Consider the following 19,127-nt stretch of genomic DNA (forward strand, 5'->3'; position numbering starts at 1 on the left):
GAAGTTTGCTAGAAGCAACTAGCCTACAGAAGTCTACTCAGTGCAGAATCTATATACGTTTTTTTTGTTCAAAGATACACACTGGGTATTTGCTTTCCCTTCCCCCCTTTTTTCTTTTTCTTTTTTGCAACACGATGGCTCAGAAAGCATCCAGCTATGCAAGGCAAAATAAAGAGATGCTACTCCACCTGTGTGAGCACAAAGGCATCGAGATGGTGAGCGGCCAGACTAAGGAGCAGTTGGTTCGTGCCCTCGAGGAGCATGATGAGGCAGAGCAAGCCCGTGCTTCAACGTCAGCGGATGCAGCTCACGACACGCCAGAGGAGGAATCGCTCACGCCACAGAATGCAAGTGGAGACGATGTCCTGGACGATCCACCAAGCAGGGAGATGCCATCTCTGGAAGCTGATCTACAGCTACTGAACTCGGCTGATCCTGAACTGCGCCTAAAGCTGATCCTACTGCACCGACAGGCAGAGGAGGGAAGAGCTGAACGGCGACACCAGGCCGAGAGGGAAAGTGCTGAACGGAGACACCAGCTGGAGCTGGCTAAACTTCAGCAGCAGAACCGGTCTGCTGGACCCGCAGAACGCGAAGGTGAGCGAGTCCACAGAATCCCCCTGGATAAGTTCCCCGCTATGGACAAGGACTCTGACATAGACACTTTCCTACAGGGGTTTGAAAGGACTTGTCGGCAGTATGGGGTGCCCCGTGAGCAGTGGGCAAGATACCTCACACCAGGGCTGAGAGGCAAGGCCCTGGAGGCGTTTGTGAGTCTCCCCCAGGAGGAAGAAACAGACTTTGAGGCGATTAAGAAAGCCATCATTGCACGATACCACCTCACGCCAGAGGTGTATCGAAAACGTTTCAGTACAGTGCAGCGAGGTCCTAATGACAGCTACCTGGATCATGCTTGCAACCTGCGCACTGCCTTCCAGCAGTGGCTAAAAGGACTGTCAGTTAAAACCTTGGATGCCCTGCAGGAGCTGATGATAAAAGACCAGTTCCTACACACCTGTCCTGTTGAGGTCCGGCTGTTTGTGCTGGATCGAGAACCAAAGACAGTGGATGAGGCTGCGGAAATGGCCGATGCCTACACCGCCCATAGAGCACCTGAGTCCCGGAGGACTACTACGCCCAGCTGGAGAGGAGAACAGATGGCTAAACCTGTTTCACCCAGCACCCAGAGGAGGCAAGCACCGCTGTCTCCTGGATTCAGGCAACCAACCACTGACACTCGGAAATGCTTTGTATGTGACAGGGTGGGTCATATCAGCATGACTTGCCCAGAGAGGAAGAGGGAGGCCCCAAAATCCAGTGAGGACTCAAACCCCAGTGAAGTCCCAACGGCTTTGTGTGCTACCAGGAATGCCACTGGCTATGCAGAGAATCTGCAGCTTGTCTCGGTTGAGGGTACAGTTGCCACTGGGCTGAGAGACACTGGAGCAGAAGTGACTCTCATACATCCCCAGCTTGTGAACCCAGAGCAGTACATACCTGGGAAAATGATTGCTGTCAGAGGAATTGGGGGTGTCACCCCAGCCATACCCACCGCCTTGGTCCACCTGGATTGGGGGGCCGGCAGTGGACTGAAAGAAGTTGGGGTAACTGACAAAATCCCCACCAACGTTTTGCTGGGTACTGACCTGGGACGGTTAGTGGCCCGGTATGAGCCTACCCCAAACCCTGTGGGGCCTGCACCCCCAGCAGAAGTTCAGGACTCTTGCAAGGTACTGTTTGATAATGCTGTGCAAGTGGGGAATGCTGGCGAGGCCCCAGGGGCTACGGACTGTGTACTAGGAGCCAGCCCTAGTGAGTCTCCAGTGCCTAGGCCTGGAGTGGAACCTGTTGATACCAAGAATGCAGAAACTGATGAGGTAATTTATGACGCACGGACTATCGAGGCGATCGAGGCAGGAACTGTTGATGATACTTGTGAAGTGCTGAGTAGCAATGGGTGTAATGCTGCAGATAATGTTGATGTTTTATGTGATGTCCCAAATGACAATATATGTAGGGCTGATAATGCTGCTGTCATATGTGTTGTACTACATAATGCTGTGTGTCATGTGGACACTCCGTCAGCTGCAGGAGTAACCAGCGGCGCTCGCTGGGCTGCAGCAGGTGGACTGTCCACTGAAGGGGCAGATGGCACTAGGCCAGATCCTTCCCCTTCAGATGGTTTCCAGACCAAAGGTGAGGTGGTTTATGATACGTGTAATGTGGACGCTCCCTCCGCTGCAGTGGTAACCCGCAGCGCTAGCGAGTCTACAGCAGAGGGACTGTCCACTGAAGTGGCAAATGTTGCTGGGTCAGCCACATCCAATCCGGAACCTGGCCTGGAGGGCCCAGGAGCCTCTCCGTCTGCAGCCTTCCTGGAATGTGTGACAGGCAGCCCTGAGCTCTCTGGGGCTGTTCGATTTGACAGCAGCCTGGAAGAGCTCAGGGGGCTAGCCAGCAAGTCACCAGCTGGGAGGGGCGGGCTGAGAGGGTTCTGGGAAGTTATTCCCTCGGAGCTGTCCGAAGTGGAGGAGGCAGCCCGGCAAAGAATCGTTCCCCAAAGGGACCGAGAGATAGCTCCTGCCACTATAGAGAAAGTGCGTGTAGCGACGGTTGGAACCCTCCCCCAGCTGCAGCACTGTCTCTATGGTCGCGAATTCACGGTCGTCACTGACCCACATTCCCCTGGTTGGTTACGTCAGGTTGCCAAGGGCAACGACACATTGCAGCAACCTGACCTAGCTTTCCAGTCGTGTAGCTTGGAGCTAACTGACAGGTGGGGAACCCTCCTGAGGATGCTAAAGGGTTACCCCACCCGGCCAGGCCGTCAATGTAGGCTTTGGCAGGATGATTCGTTAGAATCACCTGCCAGCGCTATCCGGAAGGGGAGCAATCATGGGAATGCTGATGGGTTGTCCCGTCAAGCAGAACCAACAATGTAGGCGCAGGCAGGATAATCTGGGAAGATCATCTGCCTTGCCCCATTCTAAAGAGGGGAGGTGTGGTGATATATTGGGGTGCTGATAATGTTAAGGATAATAACAGAACATATTTCTGTCTTTTTTCTGTCTACTGGGTAAAACCTCAGATGTGTATTGTGCTTGGTAGTAATTGGCCACCTGGCCAGAGTAATCTGAAGGATAATGTAAGTCTGCATGTAAATTTACATTACCTCTGCCCTCATTGTCCAGCCGGGGAAACTGTGTGTACTGCTAATTAGCGGCCAATTGAGGAAGAATAGGCTGGTCGGCATGGCTTTTGAGTCTGGTGTCAGCTATTGTCCCATTATACAAGGAAAGCCTGCTAAGAGTCTTGAGGAAAGGGGGAAGCTGACACCTGAATGTTTGAAATGTATTTGACAGCCTACTGGAAATTATGGAAGGGGTGAAGTCCTTTTGATACCATTTTCTACCTGTGGAAATTGAATTATTGGTGGAGGTGCAACCTCCTTATCTTTGATCAGCTAGGAAGTACTGTCAACAATGGGGTTGTCACCTGTAACGTGGACTAGGGAAATCTTTTCATGTATGTGGGCTATTGTACATTTTTCGCAGGTGGATGTTAGATCTCTGGAGATCCAATTATGACTGAGGATGTAATTAAATCTAGCTTCCCCCCGTCCACACAGGCTTACAGCCTCGAGGCGAATATTTCATTATAAAAACCAGGGGACATCTACCTCAAATCAGTTCTCTTCTGACGGTAGTGGCAGCCGGTCTCCTGGCCCAAGCTAGTGAACTCCTGGTCTAACCAGAATTGTGTCCGTCCACCAAAGTCCAAGGTTCTTCTATCTGGATTCCTGTATTTTTGGTAAGCAAATTGCTTGGTGTTGTATCTTTGTAACCTGTTATCTTTGTAACTTTTATCTTGTAACTATTTTTACTTAGTTTTTTGTAATCTTTTTGTATATATTAAGTTCTGCATTGTTCTATGTTTTTCTAGAATATTAAATTATTATTTAATAAGTTTGACTTCTGCCGTACTAAACTAACACTCATAGCCTAGAAGAGACTGAAGTGTAACCTTGTATAAGTTCATGCCTAATTGTACGCTTGAGCAACACTACCGTATGAAATTGTAATTGCATTGTGTGTGGGGGCGTTTGTCATACGTTGGCCTAAGCGCGCAGCTGACCCAACGTACGAACAACGCCAGTGCGAGTAGCGACAGCAGAGTGGCTAACAGTATCGTTCGGAACGACTGTTAGTGGGTCTTTGCTTCACGACAGTGTAAGATTGCAACTGTGTGTGTGTGTGGGTGCGTGGCATTCCCGTATTTGGCCTAAGCGCAAAGCTGACCCAAATACGAAAACGCGGAGTGCGCGCTGAGGACTCGACAGCAGAGTGGAAGTGTCTAGCGAACCGCTAGTGGTGGCAGTGAGAGGTGTTCTGAGGGGTCCCAGCCTTGTTTTAGCTTGACTAAGGCTGCTTCCCCTCTCAATCTGGTCAAACCCGCAGTCGGGAACCGTATACGCAGGCGTGCCGCGGGCCGGTTCCTGACAGGCGCCACGTTTGCGGTTTGCTAAAAACCTCACACCACTGGTGTGCACCATCCCATTTGAAATACATTAGTCAAGCGTTTTCACAGGCGGAAGCGGTTTGGAAAACGCTACAAAAACCGATCGGTGTGCACCAGGCCTGAATCTGTAGAGTGAAATAGAAGCATCATTTTTAATTATAAAGTCACTCTGTATAGCACTCAAAAATTTCATTTTTTAATTCATGAAATTTTAGCTTTCATAAGTATAGTTTTCTCTAGTGCTGGCGGTGTTCCACAACAGTAAAACTAAAACCTTTTTTGATTTTTTTTTTTTTTTTTTTAATATTAATTTTTTAGCGCTAAACCTTTTAAATATATATTGGAATTGTTCGCTGTAAATTTCTCTTAAATTTTGGATTGAGGTAAAAGCTCACATAAACCCAACCTTTAAGCTGGCCATTTATCTATCGATTTGATGGCCCTATCACCCATCTGATTCGATAATTTAGTAGAATCAGATAGAAACCTGTGCTGCAAACATCATGCTCAATTGACAATTCAACCTATTTTGGGCCAAAGTCGATTAAATGTATCGATTTAGCAAGCTGGAAAATCTCAGTCCCTCATGGTCGATCCGGTGCGTTGGTAACAGCGTGTGATATCGCAACGACCGAAAGCAACAGACCCCTGGCTACTGTCCCGCCCCCAAATGATATTGTCCCTTCGGTGCCTATGCATTGTAAATCTCACCTGTCAAGCTGTGTCGACTCCCGGTCTCCTTGGCTGTCTCCCCTACAAAGTAGCAAAACGCTAGCTTAGCGCTACTGTTTTGCGCGGGTGATTTTACTGCGATTAGCATGTTTCATGTTTATTCATAATTCATTTCGTGCTCATTCGTAATTCCGTAATGTAGGGTATTTACAAAAAAAAATAATACATTAAATTATGGATAACACAAAATCGTAATTTATGGTAAAAAATGCTCCTAATTATGAAAATGGTTGTGATTATGAAAATGTTGCCACAAAAATGATCGTAATTACAATCCTTTTTTTTTTTTGTTAATTTCTTGTAGGGTCGTACTTTTGCAAAATTTTGCATAATTTTTTGTGATTATGATTCTTCCATTACAATAGTAATTATGAAAATTACACTACATTTTGTGAAATTTTAATTAGCACATTACGACCATCACTAATTATTACATGTTGTAGGGCTATCTTTTCTTGCCAATTTTGACATTCATATATGCTTTAAAGAGAACCAGAGATGAAGCACCCTCTTCTATTTTACCTTATAAATCAGTGGGAACACCTAATCTGCTCTTTGTTTCATTGTTCTCGGTTTAATCTGACTGTTATCACCTCTGATAAGAATCCCCGACTGAGCACTCAGTCTAGCTTTGCTCAGGAATCATTATAGCTGAGTCTGTCTTCTCTGGTGTTTTTTTTCAAGCCCAAGCCTGCCCCCTTGTGGCTCTGCTATAATGACTCAGCTATAATTATTCCCTGCAAAGCTAGACTGAATGCTCAGTCCGGGATTCTTATCACAGCTGATAACACTTTTAGCAGTGAGGATGAAACAGAGAGCATGGTAAGTGTTTTCTCTAATGTTCTTGCTGATATGTATGGTAAAATACACAAGGGTGCTTCCTCTCTGGTTCCCTTTAAGTTGTATTTTTGTTAAAATGTTGTCTGTTAAGCTCATCAATGTTCTGCTTATTTAGGAGTCATGGACCCAGATTTTGACGCAACGTTTGATGATGACTCGCAGGCGCCGAACGATGATGAAGTCCCTTACAGCGATGATGATGAAACGGATGACGATCTAGAAAGTGCTGCCACTCCTGAGCCAGATCAGAACAGGATCAACAAACAAACAGAACAGAGCCGGGAACAATACCCCAAAGGTGAGTGCAAGCTCTGGTGACCCAATTACCTTGTAGATGTGAGCAAGGCTGGATTTATACTGTTTTGGTCCCTGGGCCAAGTATGTTGGGCTCCCCTTCCATGTGCAGGAGTGCCCCTCCACGTCCATGTACAGACCCCTCTTCCATGTATAACATCCATGTACTGCTGCTCCTCTCTTTCATGTACAACTCCCGCTGGTATCTGCTTCCGTCATCATGTGTTTCTCCCCATTTGCAGCCTTCTCTTTCATTGCTATCAACCCCTATTTCATGTCCAGGTGCCGCCTTAGGCTGTAGCCGCCCAAGACCATGGCCTTTGTAACCTTTCCACAAATCCCGCCCTAGATGTGATCATTAATGAGGTGTCTACCTGCCCTCCCATGTCTTGATTGGAAGAGATGGTGAACGGCAGTACTCTCCCAAAAGGTAGACTGGTTTGGCTGCACTTTAAATAGAGAACAAGAAAACGCAGCTGCAGTGCTTCTCATTCTACAGGGGAACACGAATTTGGACAGTAAAGGTGGCCACACACACCATACAATTTTTTTAAAATTGCTTTTCAATTCAAGAATTACAATCAATTTTTCTGATTGATTCTAACATTTAAAAAACTCTGAAAAAATTGTTTGGATCTATACACTAATAAATTGGCAATCTACCCTACACCAAAATTGATCAGAAAAATCCACCACTTCTGATTGACATATATTGAATAAAAGGGGAAATCTGATTGGATTTCTCACTCACATGAAAATTTAGTAAGGAGTTCTTGGGTTCTTAGTAAGGGCTGGTGCACACCAGAGCGGTTCTCGAGCGTTTTTAAAAATGCTAGAGGGTTTGAAAACTGCTTGGGTAATGTATTTCAATGGGCTGGTGCACACCAGAGCGGTTCGTTTTTCCCCCAAAGGCAAACTCCTGTCCTGCAGCATTTTTTAGATTTCTGAGGCGTTTCTGCCTCAATGTAAAGTATAGGAAAGTGGAAAACTGCTCTGAAAAATGCTCGATCAGGGACTGTTTTCCAGGCGTTTTTGTTACAGAAGCTGTTCAGTAAAAGCTTTACTGTAACAATATATGAAATCTGCTACACAAAAACTCTCTAAAAAATGCTAGGCATGTTTAGAAAACGTCTCTAAACATGCCTAGAATCGCTCTGAAATCTGCTTTAAAAACCTCTAGCGTTTTGCAGATCTGCTAGAGGTTTTTGGTGTGCACTGGCCCTAAAGCAGGCCATACATTCGTTAGATTAGCAGCAGATAGATCATCAGATAGTTCTCTGATCCATCTGATGTGTTTAGGAACATTTTTTACTAGGGACAGATTTCCAATAGATTTCACTATGAAATCTATTGAAAATCGATCTGATGGCATTTTTTTTTTCCTATCAGATTTCCATTAGGGCCAATGCAAAATAATAAGCCATCTCAACAGATTTTCCTAGATTTTCCAGCATGTCAAAACGATTGAAATCAGATGGAAATCAGAACAATCAATTTTGATCGATCGATCAGCCGATAATTGGCTCAGTGTATGAGCACCTTAAGACTGTTACTGCTCACTGAGTGCGCTCTAGTGGCTGCCTCGCAAGCGATTTGAGTCTGCCTGGAGAAAAGCACTATACAAATACTGCAATTATTATTATAAAGAAAATCAGTGAAGCTGTGACAGTGACATCGAAGTGAAACAGTCTTAAGGTGGCCATACACTGGTCGATTTGCTATCGGATCGACCAACAGATAGATCCCTCTCTGATCGAATCTGATCAGAGAGGGATCGTATGGCTGCCTTTACTGCAAACAGATTGTGAATCGATCTCAGCATGAAACCGATCAGTCTGTGGTGGTGGTGGTGCTGCCGCCCCCCTGCATACATTACCTGCTCCGGCTAGCGCGAGTCCCCCAGTCTCTGCTGTGTACTTCTCCGCTCTGGGTTCCAGCTTCACTTTACTTCCTGTCTGGGGAAGTTTAAACAGTAGAGGGCGCGCTACTGTTTAAACTTCCTGTCGGGACAGGAAGAAGTGAAGCCTGCCGGAGCCCAGTGGAGAAGGAGCAGCGGGGACAGAGGGGATACGCAGCTGCCGGATCAGGTAATGTAATGCCGCTAGCGTCGGTCATCGGACATTCTAACACCACTATCGACGCACTCCCGACCCACCGGCGATCGAGCGAAATCTTCCGCGCAGACAGAACGATGGGAACGATAGTTTTCGGACGGAAATCGATCGTTCGGTCGGCGTTTACGCAACTATTTCACAGCAGATTCGATCACAGTGATCGAATCTGCTGTATATCTGCGGGAAATACTATAGTATAAGTGTATGGGCCCCTTTAGTGAAACAGTCTATGAACCTTTTCATTAAGCTGCCCTGGCATCTCACTCAAATGCTTTTTTGCAGTTTTATGCTGGGAATGCATGGGTCGATTCTGGCGCTCGATTCTGCGCCCGATCGTTTGGCCGCTCGATTCTCTTATTTTTCTTCGATTTATTCAATTCCATGAGAAGTTGAGCGGCAAAACGATCGAACGGTGATCAGACATGTCGGAAATCATCATCGAACAGTCTTAATGGCTCAAAACTGAGCTGTGTATTTCCAGCATTAGAGCAGGTGCAGAGATGAGCAACACAATTGATATGTGGGATGGAAGGTCTCACTTACCAAGAAAGGTTAGATAAACTCGGTTTATTTAGTCTGAAAAAAAGACTCCTTAAAGGAGATCTAATTAACATGTATAAATACATCAGAGGGCAATATAATAGCTTGGCGGATGAGCTTTTTGTCCCTAGGCCTTCTCAAAGGACTAGAGGACATGATCTGTGCATGGAGGAAAACCGTTTTAGCCATTTATTTAGGAAAGGGTTCTTTACAGCAAGAATGATTAAGATGTGGAATGCATTGCCACAGGAAGTAGTTATGGAAAACTCTATACCTGCATTTAAAGGGGGCTTCGATGCTTTCTTTGCGTTGAAAGACATCCATGGCTATAATTATTAGGTAATATCCAGTGGTGTTGATCCAGGTATTTTATCTGATTGCCATCTGAAGTTGGGAAGGAATTTTTTCCCTTTTGGGGCTAATTGGACGTAAGGGTTTTTCGCCTTCCTCTGGATCAACAGGGATATATGAGAGAGAAGGCTGGAGTTGTACTTTATTTTCTGGTTGAACTCGATGGATGTATGTCTGTTTTTTTTTTTTTTTTTTTTTTTTTTTTTTACCCAAATAACTATGTAACATTTGGCAGCATTTGGTGGTGATTGGCGTTTTTCACCCCCGCAGGGGGGCACGGAGGTGTGGCGGTAATCAAGGCTTCCAGGGTGACCTCAGATGAAGGGGAAAAAAAGGGACCAAAATGGATCGTTTGCGCAAAAAATAGCAGTAAATGATAGTAGCGGGCTGCCCATTAATTTCAATAGACAACCCTTGAACAACAAGCACCGCGCTCTGTGTTTTCCGCCCAACAAGTGTCCGTGTGAACCAACCCAAAATATCCAGCAAATACTGTAGTTCTGGAGAAGTCTCATTGTCTCAAATCTCTTGTCGCTGAAGGGATATTTTCACTATAATTCCAGCTCAGTTCCTTAAGGGCCCGTTCTCACCTGAGCGGGAATCGCATGATTCCCACTCACGGCAAACTGCTAGCGGTTCTGCAAGAACCGCCCGCTACACATTGTAGCGAGTGGCAGTGTTCTCACTGCCGCGGTTGCGGTTAGCGATAACCGCAACCGCGCTGCATGCAGCGGTTTGCCAGCGAGGAGCGTTCCGCGATTAGCGATCGTGATTAGCGTGCACAGCACGCTAATCGCGATCGCTCCAAAACCGCCGCAGTGTCCAGTGATTTTTCCGCACTAATCGCGGGAAAATTACTCCCGCAAAACGCCGGCGGTAATCGCCGGCGTTCTGCGGTTCTAAGTGTGAACGGGCCCCAAAGCGCACCTGAATTCACAACTTCCTCTCTGCTCTAAAAGATAAGCAACAGCATATTTACCTTTAAAGAAAAACATTTTTGTTACAGCTAATAGAAAATCCTGAAATAAATCTGCGGTGTGTCTACTTCCTGCTTTCATGGACGCAGACATAGGGTTAACATCCTGTGTTTACAAATGAGCTGCTCTGGTGAGGCAACCAGCTGACAGCTAAGAGATCAGATTACACTTGTGATAAGTCACGGATGAGGGGGAATTACAGGCTAAACTCTATAAATACATACAGGGTGCATTTCTCTCTGTTTCCCTTCTGTCCTCTGCTAGCGTTTAGGCCCACTTTAATAATAATGGTATGGGGAAGGGGGCACAGAAGTCCATTTAATGTTACAATAAAGATTTGTTTTTCTCTATTAACCCATATGGGATTTTAGTGATGGATGCACACGGTACATGCTGGTGGCTGAGCTTTGGGACGGTGATGTAACTTGCCTGTGGTTTAGTTACAACGGGTGATTGTTGCTGGTTATGGGATACCCAGGCTTACACATGCCAGCCTTTATCTGTAAACTGTGCGCTGACAGCTCGACAAATCCGGGTGCTCCAAGCTTAATTATTCACGCCGATACCTGCAGACTGGCAGCTTGATTAGAAGAGTGGAAGACTATGGAATCTGTCCTGCCAGTGGTCTGTCGTTCCCTCATAATTTACATTATAAATTGCCTAAAGGTGGCCCCACACACGTTACAATTTTTCTGTTCCATTTCACCACAATTTGTTGAAAATGATCGATTGCACAGAAAACTTGATAGGGGTTTTTTTTTGTTTGTTTTTATTTTAATTAAACTTGACTGAGAAACTGTCAGATTACATAGTTACATTATTTGTTTTGTTAGTTGATTTAAAAAAAAGATGTCCGTCCATCAAGTTCAACCAGGGGAAAAAAAAAAACACCATCCTGAACCCGCAGTTGATCCAGGGGAAGGCAAAAAAGACCTTACAAGGCTTGGGCCAATTAAGGGAAAAATTCCTTCCCGACTCCAGATGGCAGTCCGATAAATCCCTGGATCAACTCTCCCAAGAATTACCTAGTAAATATAGCTATGGGTGCCCTTCAATGCAAGGAAAACATCCAAGGCCTCTTTAAATTGCGATAGTTTGCCATAACTACTTTTGAGGTAAGATGTTCCAAATGTTACCACTCTCACTGTGAAGGACCCCTTTCTAAATAGTGGCAAAAACTTTTTTCCTCCATACACATTTCTTGTCCCCTTGTCCGTCGTACAACCCTAGGGACAAAAAGCTAATCTGCCAAGTTGTTGTATTGCCATCTGATGTTTGATAGTTTCGACTGATTTTCTGCCGAAATCAGACAAAAGTATGTTTGGCCAAACATGCTGGGAAACAGATTTCTGGCAGATTCAATCATTTTAATTTAGTCTGATGGCAATCAAACAGGCAAATTGTTGAGTGTGTGGCAGAGACATAGGATTGTGCTACGACACTATATTCTTTTAGGTGCTTCTCAATACATTCATGGATAATATCTACCAAAAGTCATCATTTTAAAAGGTATAGCTTCATACATTGACTGTATTCTGATTTTCCTGTAGGCTCGGCTGCAATCCTGTTTAGTTTGGCTTTAGGAAAATAAATGTGCTGTTGAATCTAAAGCTGGCCACTAATGGTCCAATTTCTAGCCAAAAATCGTTCGAGCGATGAGAAATTCTGATCGGATTGGTTGTAAATAATCTCCATTGATGGACACAATCGATTATGAATGAGTGAAAAAAATGTTGCCTGAATGAATTTTCGTCAATGAAAATTTGGATTTTCTTGGTGGTCGTGATAGATAGGAAGCAAAGATTGGTTAGTTGATGGTGTAGTGAACGATGTTTTGTCCGATCAGAATTTCTGATCGCTCGAACGATTTTTCGCTAGAAATTGGACCGTTAGTGGCCAGCTTAAATCATTTAAAATATTCAGTTACAGTTTATTTGTTCTTTTTTTTTTGTTCCATTTTCAGAATGTAACTGGCAAGTGAAAGCGAATGATCGATATTTCTACGAGCAGCCTGAATTCCAGAAAAAGACCTTCCTTTGCTTCAAGAAAAGCAAATATGCGGTATGTCATTATTATTATTATTATTTGGCTTTTCTCTCCTCCCAGAAAATAAACTCTTGTTACGTATGTCACCTAGTCTATCTGCATGTTCTGGAGCCTTGGTTCTGCAACCATGGTACATGTTCTCCAGGGGATATGGTGGGCTTTCTATCTAGCACTGCTTAATGAGGTTCTGCTTCCACCTATTGCAGCTTTAGAGTATTTTGTGGTTCGCTGCTTAAAATCAATCCAGGTCTGCACAATGCTGCTCCAGAAAGTCCTACCTCCAACTATTGCTTCCTGAATAGGTTGCAGCTCTAACCATTGCTGCCTGAATAGGTTGTAGGTCCAACCATTGCTGCCTGATTAGGTTTTAGCTCCAGCTATTGCTGCCATAATAGGTTGTAGCTCCAACCTTTGCTGCCTGAATAGGTTGTAGCTCCAACCATTGCTGCCTGAATAGGTTGTAGCTCCAACCATTGCTGCCTGAATACATTTTGGTTCCATTGCTGCCTGATTAGTTCTAGCTCCAACTGTTGCTGCCTGATTAGATTTTAGCTCTAAATTGCTGCCAGAGTAAGGCTAAATATGTATTTGACCTGCAATTCAAATAACTTTAATAAAAGGTGGGGAGAGGGGCAGCAGTGGAACTTCGGCACAGAGAGAGAGAGGACCAGAAAGGCTCTATGAGATCCAGAGCTTTCCCTCTCTGTAAGTTAGAGTATCATCTAACTTTTATTTTTAGGTCGCTTCAGGGACCGCTCACACTGGCGCAGTGCGTTGCAGCAATTTGCCGCGCTGCTACCGCAGGGCAATGAAAGTCTATGGGTGCTTTATATATTACCTGCAGTGCAGTGCACCGAAAGTGCTCCATCTGACGTGCTTCCAAAACCACGTTGGCTCGCATATCTGCGTCGACGTGCTGCGGACCGGAAGTAATTTATTTCTATGGCGATGCAGGGATTTTAAAAATGTTGCCGGCGATGCGCGGAAGTGCATTTTTACTATACACTTCCGTGCATTTCGTATTTCCAAAACAGGCAGTGACCGCAAGCAAGCGTTACTTCCTGTTTGGCCGGATGCCAGAAGGGGAATACCGCATAGTAACGAGGTATTCCCTGAAAGCCTGTTTTTGGCGCTGCACCCGTAACGACAATCCGCAGTGTGAAGCCGGCCTAAGGGTTGTCTTCAAATTCATGTCTTTTTTGTTGTTCTGATTCTCTCTTTCTAATTTAAAAGCTTTTTCTTCCTGTCATAAGTCCTAAACATTGCATAGGCCTGATCTCTGTTCCTTATGGGATATATCCTCCTCTGGGTCCCAACTAATTCGTCCTTCTCTTCCACCAGGGAAATGCAATCAAGACTTACAAGTACAACCCGATCACCTTCCTGCCGATGAACCTGTTTGAGCAATTTAAGAGAGCGGCCAATGCCTACTTCCTGGTCCTCCTCATCCTCCAGGTAAATAAGCCACGGTCCTGATATTCCTGTTTATTTGCGTATGACTCCCGGCCAACCGGGAAACAATGTGCTAGTCATATACGAGACTCTGATGTCACTTAATGAGGACAGAATGTGTAAGTATGTTTACTCCTGCACAATGCACGCGGCCATTCCAGTCGCAGTAATAATAGGCACGCTGCAATGGTGGCGGTCCTCTCCGTGTATACAAAATAACTGCAAAACCTGCCTTGCCCCAGCAATCTAAGGTGGACCTGAACTCTTGCACAGGATAGAAGGAAAACTTAGAGAAATGCACCCTGTATGTATTTAGAGAGTTTAGCCTAATTCCCTCTCATCTGTGTCTAAAGGGGCCCATACACTTACTGATTTTCCCGCCGATATACAGCCGATTCGATCACTGTGATCGAATCGGCTGTGAAATCGTCGCGCAAACGCTGACTGAATGATCGCTTTCCGTCCGAAATCGATTATTCCCGACGATTCCCGTCCGTGCGGAAGACTTCCCTCGATCGCCGGCGGGTCGGGAGTGCGTCGATAGCGGTGTTCGAATGCCCGACGACCAACGCTAGCAGCAATACATTACCTACTCCGCCGACACAAGTCCCCGCTCTCTCCACTGTCTCTTCTCCGCGCTGGGTTCCGGCTGGCTACTTCCTGTCCCGGCAGGTAGTTTAAAAATCTTCTGTTTTAAACTTCCCCGGACAGGTAGTGAAGTCAGGCGGTCCGCAACTCGGAGTCCAGCACGGAGAAGAAGACAGAGGAGACCGGGGTACTTGCGCCGGACGGAGCAGGTAATGTATCCGGGGGGGGGGGGGGTGCAGCGGCAGCTTCACAGACTGTGATCGGTATCAGGCTGAAATCGGTTCACAACCTGTTTGCAGTAAAGGCAGCCATACAATCCCTCTCTGATCAGATTCGATCAGATAGGGATCTATCTGTTGGTAGAATCTGATGGCAAATCGAGCAGTGTATGGCCACCTTAAGTTGTAATTTGATCTCTTAGCTGTGTCAGCTGACATGGCAGAGAGCTAATTGGCAAACACAGGATGTTAACAACATGTCTCCTTCCATGAAAGCAGGAAGTAGAAACAGTGCAGATTTGTTGGAGGATGTGTACCAGCTGTAACAAAGAAATGTGTTTCTTTAAAGGACAACTGAAGTGAGAAGAATATAGAGGCTGACATGTATTTCCTTTTAAACAATACCAGCCCTGCTGATCTATTTGGCTGCAAGAATTGTTTGAATAACACCAGAAACAAGCATGCAGCTAATCTTGTCAGATCTGACAATAATGTCAGAAACACCTGATCTGCTGCATGCAGGGCCGGATTTCCCATAAGGCACTGTAGGCACATGACTACATGCGCCTGATGATGAAAAAAGCGGCCCCTCCCCGAGCGATTCCCTCCCTCCTTCCCTATGCAGAGTCCTGATGAGAGTGTAAATGAGAGGCTACTCACTCAGCTCTCAGCATTCCACTAACCAGATCTCCCTTCAGTCGGGGCACAACTACTTATGTAATTCAGATGGTACCTCTGGTTACCTTATACTAAGGGGCACCTGTAGTTACCTATGATGGGCAAGGGTAGTAAGGGAAAAGTGACAGCTAAGGCAGCCAGCACACTTCGCAATGCGGTTCAGTGGAGGTTTGTAGGTTCATAGAGGGCGGAGTCTAGGGTGCCAGGACATCAGTGCCTATAGGCTCCTGTGAGGTAAATCCGGGCCTGGCTGCATGCTTGTTCAGGGTCTGTGGCTAAAAGTGTTGGAGCCAGAGGACCAGCGGGACGGCCAGGTATTGTTTAAAAGGGAATACATATGGCAGCCTCCATATCCCTCTCATTACAGTTGCCAGGTTATTATGCTGTTGCTTATCTTTTAGAGCAGAGAGGAAATTCTGAGTTCAGGTCCGCTTTAAAGACTAGTATCTCCGTCCAATGGGTGCAAATTATAACGCGGACCTATGTGATAACGTCATTTATATTTCCATCTCTTTTCAGGCAACACCTCAGATATCCACAGTGTCCTGGTCTACCACGCTGATCCCGCTGCTGCTAGTGCTCGGCATCACCGCCATCAAAGACCTGGTGGATGATGTGGTAAGACGGTGACTTCTTTCAGGAATAATATTTTATATTGCGTGTTATTGATTTGGGAATGTTTTAGTTGATGATTTGCATCATTATTTTAGTTGTGTTCAGGGGCGTAACTAGAAATCACTGGGCCCCCCTGCAAAACTTTGGATAGGCCCTCTTCCCCCCTCTCCCAGCTGTTGTTGCTTCAGGATAGAGCGCAGATTGTAGACTGAGGGGGGGGGGGGGGAGTCGGGGGCCCCCTCCCCGCTGCTGTTTGAGCATGTTGCTCCCCCTTCCTACACTGCACCCCCTCCTGCCCCTAAAAATGGCCCTGGAGGGCCCCAGAGCCAGGGCCCCCCTCAGGCTTCTCCCCCTTAGGGCCCCCTGCAGCTGCATCCCTTGCAGTGGCTTTTGTTACGCCCCTGGTTGTGTTTTTACACTTTTATTAACAAGGTTTTAAAGTAAGAAAGCGAGGTGCGACCATGATATCCTGCCTGCATTGCCTTTTTCTTTTTAGCCTGGGAAAAAGAATATTTTTGCCCGGATGAACGTGTGAAATTCGTTTTCTACTGCGTGGCCACCTGCTGGCCATGTGTTGTAATAGCATGGGATATCAGCCGATCACTTTAAACCCCTCAGGTGTTTCAGTGCAAAGTGTATCAACAGGGTAAAACATTTGTATTGAAAACTCATTCAAATCTGTGTCTCGCCCCTTTAAATCAAATCTAAAAAGATAATAAAGTTATGATATAATGAATTGTATGTGTAGTACGGCTAAGAAATAGAACATTAGGAGGAAAGCAAAGAGTCTCATTGTTTTCCAGTACAGGAAGAGATTAAAAAAAAACTTCAGTTATTATGTATGCCAAAGAGCTTCTCTGAGCTATTCCACCCAACTTGGATTGAAGACTGTCCTGTTTTCTGAAGCACTTAAACAACAAAGAAACAGACAGGGTGAGATAAGGAAATTTCAAAGGGTCATTGGCTATGCTCTGTTTTATAGTTTAAAATACAGAGAGTGGTTTGTAAACTGCAAATATGACCGTTATAGAAAAAAGTTAGAAAAAGATATATAACTGAAAATAAAAATAAGAGACTCTCTTCTTTGCTGCTAATGTTCTATTCATTATCTGTACTACACATACAATTCACTATATCATACGTTTTTTTTTCACTTCAGGGTTTCTCTAACCTCCTTGGTGTTCAGTTTCTGCTGGATTTCTGTGCAAAAAGTGATCGACTTAATTTTCATAACCTTTTTTTCCTGTAACTTAACTGAGTCACATAGTAGAGCCACAAGGGGGCAGGCTTGGGCTTGAAAATACACCAGAGAAGACAGACTCAGCTATAATCTTTCGATAGCAAAGCCAGACTGAGTGCTCAGTCGGGGATTCTTATCAGAGGTGATAACAATCAGATTAAACAGAGAACAATGAAACAAAGGGCAGATTAGGTGTTTACTGTCATGTTCCCACTGATTTATAAGGTAAAATAGAAGTGGATGCTTCCTTTCTGGTTCACTTTAACAGAATGTGCCAAGCAAGGATCTAGTGTACATTTTGAGTTCAATACAAGCTTGAAACACAAAATCTAAACTAAATTTCAAATTTACTCCCCCAAATCTCTGATCATTTATACTTCCCAGCTGCAGCTGCTCAACCTGTTCTAATACGAATGTAAAGATAGCCATACATCTAGAGAGGATGGGTCAGATTCGACCAAGAGACAAATCTTTCTCTAATCAAATCTGATTAGAGAGAGATCTGTCGGCTGCCCGTACTCTGCAGGCTGATTCCTGATAAATTTCAGCATGAAATCGCTCGGGAATCGGCAACGCTCTTTGCCTCGTCGCTGCCCCCCATGTAAAAATGTACTCCCGTGTGTGCATTTATACATTACCTGTCCTGTGTCGCCCACCGCACGGTACCCATCTGTTTTCAGAATCCCCTGCAGATTATTGTTGGTAGGTATCCAGGTCTAGATGCCCCCAGTATAGGCTAGCTAGGTACAGGTGGCTCCCAGTGTAGGCTAGATAGTTACAGAAGTCCTCTAGAATAGGCTAGGTAGGTGCAGGTGTCGCTCAGTGTAGGCTAGATAGTTACTGAAGTCCTCTAGAATAGGCTAGGTAGGTGCAGGTGTCGCTCAGTTTAGGCTAGATAGTTACAGATGTCCCTAGTATAGGCTAGGTAGGTACAGGTGTCACTCAGTATAGGCTAGATAGTTACAGATGTCCTCTAGAATAGGCTAGGTAGGTGCAGGTGTCGCTCAGTTTAGGCTAGATAGTTACAGATGTCCCTAGTATAGGCTAGGTAGGTACAGGTGTCACTCAGTATAGGCTAGATAGTTACAGATGTCCTCTACTCTAGTATAGGCTAGGTAGGTACAGGTGTCCCCCAGGAGAAGCTAGTTATGTGTCCCCTAGTATTGGCTAGGTAGGTGTCCCCGCGGTATTCTCCGGGACGGGGAGGATCGGGAATGATGTCGTCGTGACGTCAGTCCCGATCCTCCCATCCTGGAGAATACCGTGGCTGTGCAGGGAGTCTGCAGCCATCGCTGGAACAAGGCTGGGTATGTATATAGCGGCTGGATCGGGGGGGATTAGGGGGTAATTAGGGGGTGGGGACCACAATAACATCCCTATTGCTAGCTACATTGTAGAGGAGCCCCTAACTTATACTGTGGGGCTCCTGTACCTAGGGAAACTCCCTGAACGGCTTGCCAGACACTGTGTCGGGCATACCGCTTTCTGCAAAAATGTCTTGCCTGACACAGTTGGGCATACTGCTCAGGAGGTTAAATTGGTTTTACCACAACACCTGAAAAAGAATACACCGTTAGGCTCCCTGTACACTGCAAATCAGTTTTGCAATTCTGATTTGTAATTCCGATTTTTCCCTGAATGCAATCAACAGAAAAACGGAGGAAAAAATGCAGCATGCAGTAACAATTAAAAATCGGATGTAAAAACCAATTAAAAATCAGAATCGCATGCAGTGTGCAGGGAGCCTTAGGGTTAGTCTTGATGGGTTGTTCTGGAACTCCCAGGAAACAAGTAAAAACAAGGGGTGTACCAGGAGCCAATAGTGCAAACTGCAAATGATACCATACCAGATGGGGGTTTGATGTTCTATTCCTGTTTTCAGAGTTGCTAACAGATGGCAACCACTTTCAATGCATACAGGAGA

At 45.5% G+C, this 19,127-nt stretch overlaps 1 protein-coding gene across 2 annotated transcripts in view; it reads left to right on the top strand.

The window, feature by feature from the left end:
- The window catches only part of LOC137530260 (phospholipid-transporting ATPase IC-like), a 173,726-nt gene that overhangs the window by 87,392 nt on the left and 67,207 nt on the right, over window positions 1-19,127 (top strand). Inside the window, exons 1-5 of one of the 2 annotated variants that reach the window (XM_068251296.1) lie at window positions 3,597-3,810; window positions 6,206-6,388; window positions 12,330-12,427; window positions 13,754-13,867; window positions 15,868-15,966. In XM_068251296.1, the coding sequence (XP_068107397.1) occupies window positions 6,211-6,388; window positions 12,330-12,427; window positions 13,754-13,867; window positions 15,868-15,966 (489 nt within the window). In that variant the 5' untranslated portion in view covers window positions 3,597-3,810; window positions 6,206-6,210. Of the gene's footprint in view, window positions 1-3,596; window positions 3,811-6,205; window positions 6,389-12,329; window positions 12,428-13,753; window positions 13,868-15,867; window positions 15,967-19,127 lie in introns of those variants that run through there. The other variant, XM_068251295.1, reaches the window with a different exon arrangement.

This window comes from Hyperolius riggenbachi, chromosome 1 (assembly GCF_040937935.1).
Source record: "Hyperolius riggenbachi isolate aHypRig1 chromosome 1, aHypRig1.pri, whole genome shotgun sequence".
NCBI lineage: Eukaryota > Metazoa > Chordata > Amphibia > Anura > Hyperoliidae > Hyperolius > Hyperolius riggenbachi.